At 44.5% G+C, this 12,376-nt stretch overlaps 2 protein-coding genes across 4 annotated transcripts in view; one reads left to right on the top strand and one right to left on the bottom strand.

Annotated features, from left to right (window-relative positions):
* Positions 1-3,976, top strand: part of gdpd5b (glycerophosphodiester phosphodiesterase domain containing 5b) — a 64,198-nt gene extending 60,222 nt beyond the window's left edge. For 2 of the 3 annotated variants that reach the window (XM_034097086.2, XM_034097087.2), the window contains 2 exons: positions 1,093-1,208; positions 2,734-3,976. In XM_034097086.2, the coding sequence (XP_033952977.1) occupies positions 1,093-1,208; positions 2,734-2,795 (178 nt within the window). In that variant the 3' untranslated portion in view covers positions 2,796-3,976. Of the gene's footprint in view, positions 1-1,092; positions 1,209-1,391; positions 1,656-2,733 lie in introns of all 3 variants that reach the window. The other variant, XR_004553313.2, reaches the window with a different exon arrangement.
* Positions 3,977-4,548: 572 nt separating this feature from the next.
* Positions 4,549-9,592, bottom strand: hspa13 (heat shock protein 70 family, member 13). Its single transcript, XM_034097823.2, has 5 exons — positions 9,397-9,592; positions 8,953-9,293; positions 8,489-8,702; positions 7,450-7,617; positions 4,549-6,504 (listed from the first exon to the last, which is right to left on the bottom strand). The coding sequence occupies exons 1-5, from the start codon at positions 9,419-9,421 to the stop codon at positions 5,924-5,926; spliced, it is 1,329 nt and encodes a 442-aa protein (XP_033953714.1). The 5' UTR covers positions 9,422-9,592; the 3' UTR covers positions 4,549-5,923.
* Positions 9,593-12,376: the final 2,784 nt, after the last annotated feature.

Raw genomic sequence — 12,376 nt, 5'->3', positions numbered from 1 at the left:
CATTTCGTCTCTTACAGTTACTCTGAGCAACGCTTCAGAGTTAGAAGTTAATTCATTGAAGTCAAAGTTGCTTTCACTGAAACAAAGGCGCCGCTTTCACGTGCAGGAAATGGATCTCTTTGCTTTGACACACAAATAATGATTCAATAAATACAGGCTGGAGAAAACGTTCCTGTATTTAATGGTATTAATTATTATTCATCCAGAAAGTACATTCAATAGATATATAGTGAATGCAGGGCACTATGAACAATGACTTTCAACTGAAAACATATATCTTTTTTTAATCTCTGCAAAGTGTTATTTGCAGATCACACTGTTTTAAATAACAATATATTCAACTAAACGGACCGTTTAACCCCTTACTTTCTGGAAAGGGCTAAAGAGGACATGATACAGAATATATTTATTTCTACTTCCAGATAAATACCTGCGATTGGATTGTTCCCAACCTAGCAACGCATAATGTCTTACTGACTCATGAAGTACATTATTGATCAACCAGTAAGAAACCTGTCGGATAAACAATACACACCTAATAAAGAATGCCTTACAACAAAATGTTCCTCATTGTTTAGTTTCATCTTAAGGCTCTGCACGATACACTAACAATGAGCTCGTTCTTGAACTGTAGAAGTTTTCCCTCTACGGACCAAAACTGTCCCTGAGCTACAAACTGCATTATTTAGGGATGTAATTGTTGACTCAAGGTAAGCCAAGTTTATTTATGTAGCGCATTTAAACAACAAGGCAATTCAAAGTGCTTTAAAATAAAAACATTAAAAGCATCAAGACACAGTGCTAAACAAACCAACAATTACATTTGAGAACAATCATTAAAGAGAATACAAATAATAAAAAAAAAGCTAAAATAGAATAAGATATACAGGTTTAAAAGGCAAGAAAAAGTCTCAGATATAAGAGTTATTTAATTTAATAAAAGGCAACTACAAAGAGGAAATTCTTCCTCCTTGATTTAAAAGGAGAGCAGCAGTCCTGCAGTTTTCTGGTAGCTCATCCAGATGTATGGAGCATAGCACCTGAGCGCTGCTTCTTGAGACGGCCTCTGACCCTAACCGTGCCCCCCTCCAGGTATCGAACCAGCGGCATGCGCAGCTACAACCCGGAGCAGATCATGCTGAGCGCGGCCGCCGTCCGGAGGTCCAGCCGAGACCTGAACGTGATGAAGGAGAAACTCATCTTCTCAGGTGAGAGCCTCGCAGCCAGAGGACGTGTTTACGCCCCGGATGTTTTGTACCGTGTTGTTGTTTGTTGTGACTTTGAAATTCCTCTCTTGTCTGTTAACCTAAAGATGAGGAATCATAAGCATGTCTCTGCATCCCAGCATGCATCTGTCTGTGAACGCTCCTCCTCTTCCTCTCCTGTTGAAGGTCACCCCCAGTAGCGGCCTGTGTGATGTGCTCCACCTCCTCTCCATGTTTCCACCAGCAGGGACTACTTCCTTTTATTCCATTGCATCCCTCGTTACCTGACTCCTCTCCGCCTACACTCCCCCTCCCCCCTTCATCAATCCATCCATCCCTTCATGCACCAATCCTCCCCCACTGCCCCCCCCACTGGAGACTACGTCATGTGTAGGGGAGCTCATAGACGCCCCAGTCTGTCTAGACAGCCTCTAGAGCTGGGGGTCAAAGGTGAGTCATTTCAGTCCCACCGAATTCTCCCGCTCATGATTTTCACCCGACTTTCTACTCAATCGCTCCTTTTTCTTCTATTTTCACATCTTATTTGAGTGTAACTGCAGACATGCGTTCATCATTGCCGACACGTGTCTGTTTTTTTCACAATCGGGTAGAAATACAAATGTTTAACTTAAATTCAAATCTTGATTAAATACGTTCTTCTTATCCATTGAGATTACTGTACTTTTAAAATACTATAAGAAGGGAAAACGTGTTTTTCTTGCAAACTGATGTGGTTGTAAAGTTAGTCACAATATCAGATTTTCACTTCACGATTATAGTTGCTATGATAATTCACAACTAAACTATAGTGATATTTATAGCATTTAAAAAAAAAAGAAGCTATTAGCCAAAATCATATTGAACTGTCTTTATTGTGCGTTGTTTTATTGAGATGCTGTCATGACATAACGTATATGCAAGTGGGATGTTGAATCAATGCACGCTATTTCATCTTATAAATGACTTGTAGTCCATTAAAGATACGTGTTATGGGGCGGGCAGTACTACTGGTCGAATGTACATGTACCGGTACTATAAAAGGAACCGGGGCCATAGTGTGCAAAAAGTAATACATCTCAAAGATTGATTCATTTACATTTACCAACTCAAAGAAGGGCTGCACAATTTGGGAAATATAAATAATTGCGATTATTTTTGACAGATTTTTGCAATTGTGATAATTTTAAATGTTAGTGGGAATTTCTCCTACTGCAATTTAAATATTGCACTAGTCCATATTGAGATTTTGATAACATTTCCATAAATTCTGCAGCCCTAAAGGAACCAATACTTTGAACAGCGTTGCTCACAACTGCTCACAACTGCACACAACTAACAATTACATAATAAATTGTGAAAAGCCATGAAGAAATCCACAAGGCCTAATATTAGCTAACGCAAACAAACCACATGTGTATTATTAGCATGGTATCAATACTTGTTTTCTTTTTAACGCCCTGCATGATGCTTGTTGCGTGTCATTATCCAGTACACTGACTGTTTGTCTCACTCCTCTGGCGCCCTCCAGAGGTGGGGAATGGAGTCGGCAGTGCGGAGGAGCTGTACGAAGACAACGGCTACGACTACTAAAGCAACCAGGGCGTCAGCCAGTGACCGACCAGTGTGGACAGACCACTCATCATTCCTCTGACCTCCACCTCTGTCCTGCTGAGAAACTGACAGACTGCTGTATCTGATGGAGAAAAGAAAAACAACCACTCAGTTGTGTACATTCTGTAAATAGTTTTGAGTTTGCTTGTCAGACATACTGTATATCACACGGGACTACACGCACTTTTTATTTACGGGAGTCGCCAAATCTGTGGCCCGGAGAGGCCCCTCTGAGTTACAATTAACGCCTGCTTCATTTAAATATGTTTCCAGATTGTTTATTTTCAGCTAATTTTCCAAAGCAGTTTCTTGTTTTAAACCACTGTTCTTCTCGCGGCAGATTTGTTTAGCTTTTAACGAGGCTTGGACGCAGCATGAGACTCGCTAACCGCTCCTCGCACCTTCCATCAGCACTCACTGTGCTGCTGTTCATTCATATTTATATTTAAAGAGAAAAACAAAAAAACACCAACAAGCTGTTTACAGAAGTCCTGCCTTCTCCTCCAGGTGAAATATTCACATGGTGTATGTAAGATAATTATTTTTGAAAGAGCCTGAATGCCCCACCTTTGACCAGTGCATGTGACTAATAATCATATCGGCTGATGTATGGGGGTGAAGATTTGTGCAGTCTTTTTATGGTTAATGTGAATGTGTTTGGACTTTTTTTTTTTAAAGATGTGATTGTTGTATAGTGTGTATTCAGGCTGGGTATATATGTGTTACCCTGTGTGCAGTGCTATGTTGAGTGTGTTATTGTACATAAAAAGGTGAACCAGTGTGTAAGATGCTCCAGCCAACTAAGCATTATATTTCACAAATAATTATTGAACAATGTGACCGTGATGAACAAAAGCAATATCCGGGTCATGATGGAAGTCATGGCACTGCCTCTGAGTCGCAGGACAGTCTGCAGTGTGTTGTTGTTGTTGACAGCTGCATGCATCCACGTGCTGGTTGGTGTCAAACGGACTGCTGAAGTGGGTGCTAAATGTGAAAATAAAGCTCTAAGCTATTTGAAGGGACGCTATAGGGATCACAACAGGCAGCACAGGGTCAATGAAATAGATTGCCTTTTGTGTTTTCTTTATTTGGGTATTACTGTGCCTCAGAAGTAAACAATACAAACAAATAATCTAATAAAGGAGATTTTAAAATTGCATCTTGTTTGTTTTTTCAATGATGAAAGGAGGAACTGGGGATTAAAGCAACAATCTGCAATAAGTAAATCGGTAATCCTGTCTTATTTGTAGACTTTAGACACATCCACTACATTTCAGCTGCGGTTCTAGACTCATTTCACTGGGAGGGGGCACATCATTTAATGCATTTCTAGTCAAGCACATAAAACAGCGTTTGTGTCAATGACTGTTTCAATTGATTTGAGTTACTTTGGCCCAAGATACAGAACATTAAAATAAGTTTGGCATAATAAATACATGATTTATGCAACCAAACTTTGTTTTTAGTTTCCACTTATTAAAGTACATTACTGAAAAAATCCCGTTGGCCAGGTTACAGCACAGTAAGTTAGTATTTTACATGAATTGCATTATCATAGATGTATTCTTTTGGAGGGGAGAACCGCCCATGATACATTTGGAATCAAATCAAAAATAGTTTTACTGCCTTAAGTTCTCAAGAGCATCCTCTTTCCCAAACACTGTGAGGATCAAATGGGAGGATCAGGAGTGTGAAAAGCCCAGGAATATGAAATAAAGAGACAAGTGAGTTAGCGAAGGGAAATCATTTTAATTGCGGCTTGCAACAGTTCAAACTTCTTCATCAATGTTGAGGTGGCTGGACTTCAGTGAGTATGACATAAAAATAGATCTTAGTCACATCATTTCTCCCTCCTTCAAAAAGGGACTAATAATGATGTACGGTATCAAAGCCAATCTGCTTCTTTAGTTAAAGGCTCCATTATATCAAGATCTTAGTTTCAACATGAGAAAAAAAGTCGATATAATAAATAAACTGATTCATGAATGAAATTCGGCAACATGTAGTCTTAATACTTTTTTAAAGGAATGAAGGTAACTTGAGTTCTTGGTTGGAAATGGTTGTATTGGACCATACTGGATTTTTAGTAACCAGCCTAAAATCCACCACAAAAAGAGCAACATAATTTTCTTCAAAGTAAATTATTCAATACAATTCTGTCAAAATTGAAGGCGGCGTAACAACCAAACCCATTCATCAGGTCCATCAAACATCCAAAATGTGACTTAACACATTTTCCAAATCCGCAAAGCGCTGGTCCTCCTGCAGGTCTATAGTCGCCTTGCTCTACCTAAAGCAGAAAAAGCAGGCTGCTGTTTCTACTTCTCACATGCAGCACAAACATAAGTCCTTGCTCACTATTGCACAAAAACAGTAGGTCAACAAGTGGAGGTGCAGCACTGAGCATGAGCGAGAGGTGGTGCCAGTGATGTGAGATGTTACTGTTTGAATAGTTAGGCTTTCTCTCAACATGCATCATTACCGATTAGCCGAGTCAACCGCACCTACTCATTATCGAGCTGATTCGTCTGTAGGCAATGCTGTGACTCTGTTTGAAATGAATTATACATCTTTAAACTGTTACACCTCCACTTCAAACAGTATAGCAGCTTTCTGAACAGGAACACACTGTTTCCACCTCTGACACACACACACACACACACACACACCGTTTATGAATAAATAAATACATAAATAGCAGAAGATTGACTGGCTAGGTTGTAAGTCCTTGAAATGGTTGTTCCCCGAATTGAACACCATGAGAGTATCTACCATGAAGCATCATTGACGCAGAGAAGTTTCTCCTTCACATTTTCAGTCATTATTTTCTTTCTGCGGAAGCTTTGTGCAAAATAAAAGAATCTGTCCCTTAACAAAACAGGACTGTTCACTTCTGCAGATGCTATCAGTTAGAATCTGTCTAAGAGGAATGTTGTGTTGTGAAATGCGCCACTTACCCAAACAAGAATCACGAGTTAAAAACCTGAGTGTTTTGTTGGCAGTTCCTCATGCTTGAGCAGGTTTTAAATGACGCACATAATTAAAGCATGAAACAGCTATGAAGCCTTTGAGGCATCCCTTTGATCGTTTACATAAATAACCGATCAGCTGAAGTTGGTCTTGCGCAGGTGTCTGTTGGGGATTTCGATGGCGCTCACTTGCAGGGGCCAGGACCCCCCCATGATGCCGGCCTGGATGGCGACCCCTGTCACCACGGCCAGGTCGGGGTCTACCGACGTGTTGGGCTCCTTCCCGAAGAACTCGCTGATCAGCCTCCTGATCCGCGGGATCCGGGTGGAGCCGCCCACCAGAACGATCTCGTCCACTTCCTGTTTGTCCAGACGGCCCTCGGCCAACACGGTCTCCAAGGGGACCAGGATCTTCTGGAAGAGGTCCTCGTTGAGCTCCTCGAACAGCTCCCGTGTGATCGTGGTCTGGAAGAGAACCGGAGGAGGAGCGGAGCCTCCGGGGGACTCTGAGCTGTCGGGGGTGTGCAGGTGCAGGGGGACGCGGATGGAGGCGCTGGGGTTGAGGGTGAGGTTGAGCTTGGCGGCTTCCACGGCCTGACGGAGGCGGTGGATGTCCTCTTTCAGAGTGGGAGGGACGCCAAACTCCTGCTGGGCTCGCTCCATGGCGTACTGCAGCAACCTCTGGCTGAAGTCCTGACCTCCCAGCTTGTTGTTCCCTGCCAAGAAACACAGTTCAATCATGATAAGGTTATAACAACACATTTCACTTATACTAGTTTTTTTGCAACGTTACAGAATATAGAGACGCTACATTTTACCTGATTATTGTCTGAGCGAATTCTAAACACCTAGTCTATCTGTATGACAGACTGACTAACAGAACCAAGGTTTAACTTCCCAGATTATGTTTCAAAGTGTAAAGATCACAGACCTAGGGCTGGATGATATGGAGTATATCAATTATCACTATCATTTTGACCTAATACCTCGATTTTGTGACGATATGTTGGGTTGAGAATTGGTCATTTCATAGAAATATTAACACTGACATTTTTGATGAGTGATCATCAGTAAGGAGGAGATGTGGGTAAAAGACAAAGACTAAAACATTTGAAAATACATTACTTAGCGGAAATGCAGCCTTTAAAACCGGGAAAATGCAACATTGCCACATTACGATCCAATATCTAAGTGAACTGTGTGAACTAATCTTATTCATGTTATACTGTGAATATACCTGCACACCCCTCAGAATATTTTGCATATTTCTGTTCAACACTTCCTCTTTTAAAAACTTGCAACTTTAAATTATTGTACTTGTCATATTTTCACTGTTTTTTTGCATATTTGTGTTTATTTTTATATAGTTTTTGTACAGCACAATTATTGCTCCTTTTCTATGACGTGTTCCTCTTATGTATGCACCTTTCACACCAAAGCAAATACCTCGTTTGTGTGAAGCTCGTCAGCAATAAACCTGATTCTGCTTCAAGGACGTGTCGATCTAGTCTCATTTTACAATTCCCCTGCCAGACACAGAGGAACATGATACTTACATCCTTTAACTGGGACATGAACTGCGCAACAAAAGCTGAAGCTCCAATTTTCGGACAAAAGCGGGCTCATATCACCTCATATCTCGCATCAGTGAGAGTCCTTACCTGCCATGGCTCTGGTGAGGAACATGCCTCCCTGTTTGTTGAGCAGAGAAACGTCCAGGGTCCCCCCCCCCAGGTCCACCACCAGCACGTTGAACACATCCACCTTGTGCAGGCCGTACGCCATGGCGGCCGCTGTGGGCTCATTGATCACGCGCAGCACCTCCAGGCCTGAGGGACACGGGAACACATGTAACGAATGTGGCGCATGTGTGTGGGGAAGAAAGGCTGTTATGGATCTTAAAGGTTTCCCATCATGCAAAATTCACTTTTTGATGTCTTTTATACATAAATGTGTCCCCGGTGTGTCAGGGAACTCACAAAGTGTCAGAAAACAAAACCCTCTCTCTTTTCCTCCGTACCCAAATCTCTAAAAACGGGGCTACAACGGGGCTGATCCAGATTCGCTGCCGATATGACGTATTATCGGAAATGTGGGCTGGCTTACACCCACGGCCCTATAAGAAACGTCGCTATCAGAAACAACATGCGATGTGTTTTGGACGTAATATGGTCTTTGTTTACATTAGCAAGTATCGCTAACACTCAGAGCTAACCTGTACTGGAGAGAGTGCAACAAAGCTTTTTTTATAAAAAAGGAACTCACCTCACAAAAGAAGCATTTGAGCTCCATATTGTTACAGACATAATCCTTGATGTGGTTTTGAACATGATATGGCGTTTAATCACGGCAGTCTCTGGGTAGAATTCTCCTGCATAAGCTCCCCCCTTCTTTTTTTTTTTAAAGCTAAGGACCCAGAATCAGCACTTTAGTAACAGGGCTGAAATAGAGGAGAATGAGGCATGGCTAGAATGGGACATATGTTTGGTATTTTGAGCAAAACACTTCATAGATATGTTTTTTATATATTTGTATATATCTGAGACCTATAATATATGCCTAAAAATAGTATAATAGGAGACCTTTAATTAAAAATATCCAAGTATAACAGTAGCTATATGTGTTTTAGATGCAGGTGCAGCTTTTCCAAATGACACATACAGATATTAAACTATCAGCTTAAATAATAAGTGAACTGACCAGCGAGGTTAGCGGCCCTCACGGTGTAGTTCCTCTGTCTCTCATCAAACTCCGCGGGCACCGAGATGACGGCCCTCAGGATGGGGACGTCCAGCTGTCGCTCGGCCATCTTCTTCATCTTCAGCAGCAGCCTGGAGCCGATGAACTCTGGACTCACAGTGAAGGTGTGGTTGGTGGAGATCACAAACTCTGCACTTCCGTTATTGTTTATCACCTGAAAGGCAGAGTCAGTGATGATAGAATAACAAAACAGAGTAAGGGGATATATCAACATGATTTGGTAAATTAGCTAAGTACATTTACTCAGCACAAGTTTGAGGTACTTGTAATTTACTTGAGCATTTCCATGTAATGCTACTTTGTACTTCTACTCCACTACATGAATATTTTCACCACTGCTAATTTGCAATCACATGCAAAGTAGTTCTCGTCAGTCACTGGGAACTAACCCCATCACGACCCACCTTGAACGGGTACCGCGCGCTCTCCTGCTCCAAGACTTCCGGCTCAAATATCTTCCCTATGAACCTCTTAGCATCGTAGATGGTGTTTTGAGGGTTGTTGTCGGCCAGCTCCACGGCTTCATGTCCGGACAGCACCGCAGTGGTGGTGAAGGAGACGGAGCTGGGGATGGTCTTCCTTCCCTCTTCATCCGCGATCACCTCCACCTCCCCGCTGCCAGGATGGAATACGCCGACCGAGCAGAAGGTGGTGCCCAGATCCAGGCCGATCACTCTGGGCTTGGGGGGCGGCAAGTACTGCTGACCCAGGTATCCTGCCAGGAAGAGGGCCAGGATAACCGAACCTAGACCGGGACAACAGGTGATGAGGACCAAGCAAGTTAGCTCATGTGTTAGCATACTGTCACCGGCTAATTACTGAGTGGAAATAACCGTAATTTAACTTACCAATCATAGAGATTTCTCCGGACATCGTTACAAACTGTTTCGAACTCACCAACTGCTTAAAGATAACACAATGTCGGTCAAATGTTCCAAGTTTTGGTTAAATGATGTCGGGCTGTGACAGCTGTGTGATGCGAAATAGGAGTTTTTCAGACTAGCAACAAAATACACGTCAACATTGCATGGCGCCCTGTGGATGCTGGGTAATGTAGTCTGAGACTCACACCATAGACGCCACGAATATTGTAGTTATACTACACTTCCCATGAACTCTAGCGACATGCAACGTAATATAAAAGTTTCAGACGTTTCCGTGTTCTCAGCCAACCAGACAGAGCCAGGGCATTTCTCTTACAACCATTACATGTCATTTGTTAGACGCTTTTATCCAAAGCGACTTACATAAGATAAGATAAGATGAACCTTTATTAATCCCCGAGGGGAAATTCAGTTGTGCAAAGCAGCAACAGGGTAAGCGTGAAAATACAGGACAGCAAAGATTCACACAGATTAAAAAATTTAAATAATAATGATAATAATAATAAAAGACTATGAAATAGGAGATGAGTAAAAATAAGAGTAAAATAACTGTCAGCATATTGTGGTGACCACTCATTAATACACTGGGGATCATAATTCACACATGGAACTACAGTTGGGGTTTTGTTTCCACACGGACATGTTAGGTGTTGTCTATATATGTTGTGTGCCCTCCTGGCTTCTCTCTCTTGTCGACCCGACAACATGTCCTTTTCTGCTCCTCATTAAAGTTCCCTTTTGCACCTTCGATACACCGCCTCTGACTCCATATCTCTCGGCACTACACTGGTGACCCTGATACGTCTTGAGAAGTTTCCGGGACGGAGCCGAACACGGCAAAAGGAACTCGAGTTCCTTTCTCGAAATGCCGGGGTTTGATTGGAGACGTCCGTGGCTGCCACCGGCACGCGGACTGAGGCTCGGTGCGCGCTCCGCAGAAGGCTGGAGACTTTGCTCGCCGTTCCCGCATCGGCTTTCTATCCAACGGGGGGACGATGCACGACCTGCTGGGTCGACCAGCAACCCCATTGCTACCTCGTGGGCTTGTTTCTTCGGGGCGTGCGGCTGCACGTCCTGGCTGCGCTAGCTGACGGCGACTAGCGGCTAACCACGAGGGGCTAATAACGGCTAGCAGCTAACAACGGCTAACAGCTAACGACAACTAGCAGTGGCAGCTAACGGCTAGCAACAACAGCTAACGGCTAACGACGGCTAGCAGCTAACGACGTGTTGACATCTGACTGTTAACAATTTTTTTTTCCGGTGCCGGAGAGGAGGTTCGACCAGCCGGTTGACCTCATGTGGACACTCGTTTTTTTCACCACCTCGACGGCGGTTCCAGACGCCACTCACGGTGTCATCGACGCCTGGGTGGCGCACTCCTGGACCCCCTCTCGCCTCGACAGTTCCGGACGTCGCCCATGCTCCATCGGCCCATGGGTGGCGCGCTCCGGGACCCTGTCTGGCCTCTCCTGCTTCCCGGTGATGCCTCAGCACCTGCTGAGGCATCTCCCATCTCCCTTCCTCCCGGGGGGACTGCTCCTCTCTTCCGGGGATACCTCGACGCCTGCCGAGGACTTCATGCCCGCCGCCGTTGTGCGTCTGCCTGCGGCCGGGTTGCCCTCTCTTCCGGGGATACCTCGACGCCTGCCGAGGACTTCATGCCCGCCGCCGTTGTGCGTCTGCCTGCGGCCGGGTTGCCCTCTCTTCCGGGGATACCTCGACGCCTGCTGAGGACTTCATGCCCGCCGCCGTTGTGCGTCTGCCTGCGGCCGGGTTGCCCTCTTTCCTGCTGGGTTCTCCGCAACACCTAGTGCGGCCCCCTTACGACGGCCCGGTGTGGGTGCCCTCGCCCTCGTTAGGGCCCCTGCCCCCTTTCGTGGCCCGGTCCTCACCTGCGGCCCCACCCTCCTCTGCCCTTGTGATGTTTTCTCCACGGACGTGGGGATATATATATATATATATTTTTTTTTTTTTTTGCCATGTTTGAATTCTGGGGGGGCTTGTGTGGTGACCACTCATTAATACACTGGGGATCATAATTCACACATGGAACTACAGTTGGGGTTTTGTTTCCACACGGACATGTTAGGTGTTGTCTATATATGTTGTGTGCCCTCCTGGCTTCTCTCTCTTGTCGACCCGGGCTGCGACCCGACAACATGTCCTTTTCTGCTCCTCATTAAAGTTCCCTTTTGCACCTTCGATACACCGCCTCTGACTCCATATCTCTCGGCACTACAATATATACATATTTGGTCATCTAAGTTATAAAGTACGGAATAAGTTAAAGTGAAAATGGACATCTGTACATATAGTGACATATCTACCTATTTGGTCTACTACTAATAATATGTTAACATGGGTTGTGGAAACAGTGTATATTTATGTCCACTGATTTAATTTTATTTATTTTTCATTATTAACCCCTTGTTGTGCAGCCTGATGGCTACAGGCACAAAGGACTGTCCGAGGCGCTTGGTGCGTTGTCGTGGAGGGATGAGTCTGTGGCTGAAGGTACTCCTCATCTTCACTAGCTCTGTGTGGAGTGGGTGGGAGGGGTTCTCTAGGATGCTGTCGAGCTTCCTCCTCGTCCTCCCCTCTGCCACCTCCTCCAGATTGTCCAGTTGTACTTCCACTACAGAGCTAGCCTTCCTCACGAGCTTGTTCAGCCTGCCAGTGTCCCTATAGTGTTTGTGTTACCACCCCAGCACACCACGGCAAAGAAGAGCACACTGGTAGAACACAGGCCCGGACTGGCCATCGGGAGGACCGGGAGGTTTCCCGATGGCCTGGCCTGTTAAGTGGCCTGCTAGCCTGTGGAATTTCTCTCTTTTTATGTATGTATTGTGAACGCAACGCTGCGCAAATGTGGGTCTGACTGCCTCACAGAGGGTGACTGGCTGTCTACATGATGGCCTGCCGACATGGCCACTTTCATACA

This window comes from Pseudochaenichthys georgianus, chromosome 13 (assembly GCF_902827115.2).
Source record: "Pseudochaenichthys georgianus chromosome 13, fPseGeo1.2, whole genome shotgun sequence".
Taxonomy (NCBI): Eukaryota; Metazoa; Chordata; class Actinopteri; order Perciformes; family Channichthyidae; genus Pseudochaenichthys; species Pseudochaenichthys georgianus.
This window is presented reverse-complemented; position numbering and strand designations above follow the sequence as displayed.

Excerpts from the sequence above, each read along its gene's own strand:
- hspa13 (XM_034097823.2), bottom strand. The coding sequence starts at position 9,421 with ATGTCCGGAGAAATCTCTATGATTG. Across the intron at positions 8,703-8,952 it reads GCGCGCGGTACCCGTTCAAG|GTGATAAACAATAACGGAAG; the intron begins GTGGGTCGTGAT and ends TCTGCCTTTCAG. Across the intron at positions 6,505-7,449 it reads CCTCACCAGAGCCATGGCAG|GGAACAACAAGCTGGGAGGT; the intron begins GTAAGGACTCTC and ends GTTTCTTGGCAG.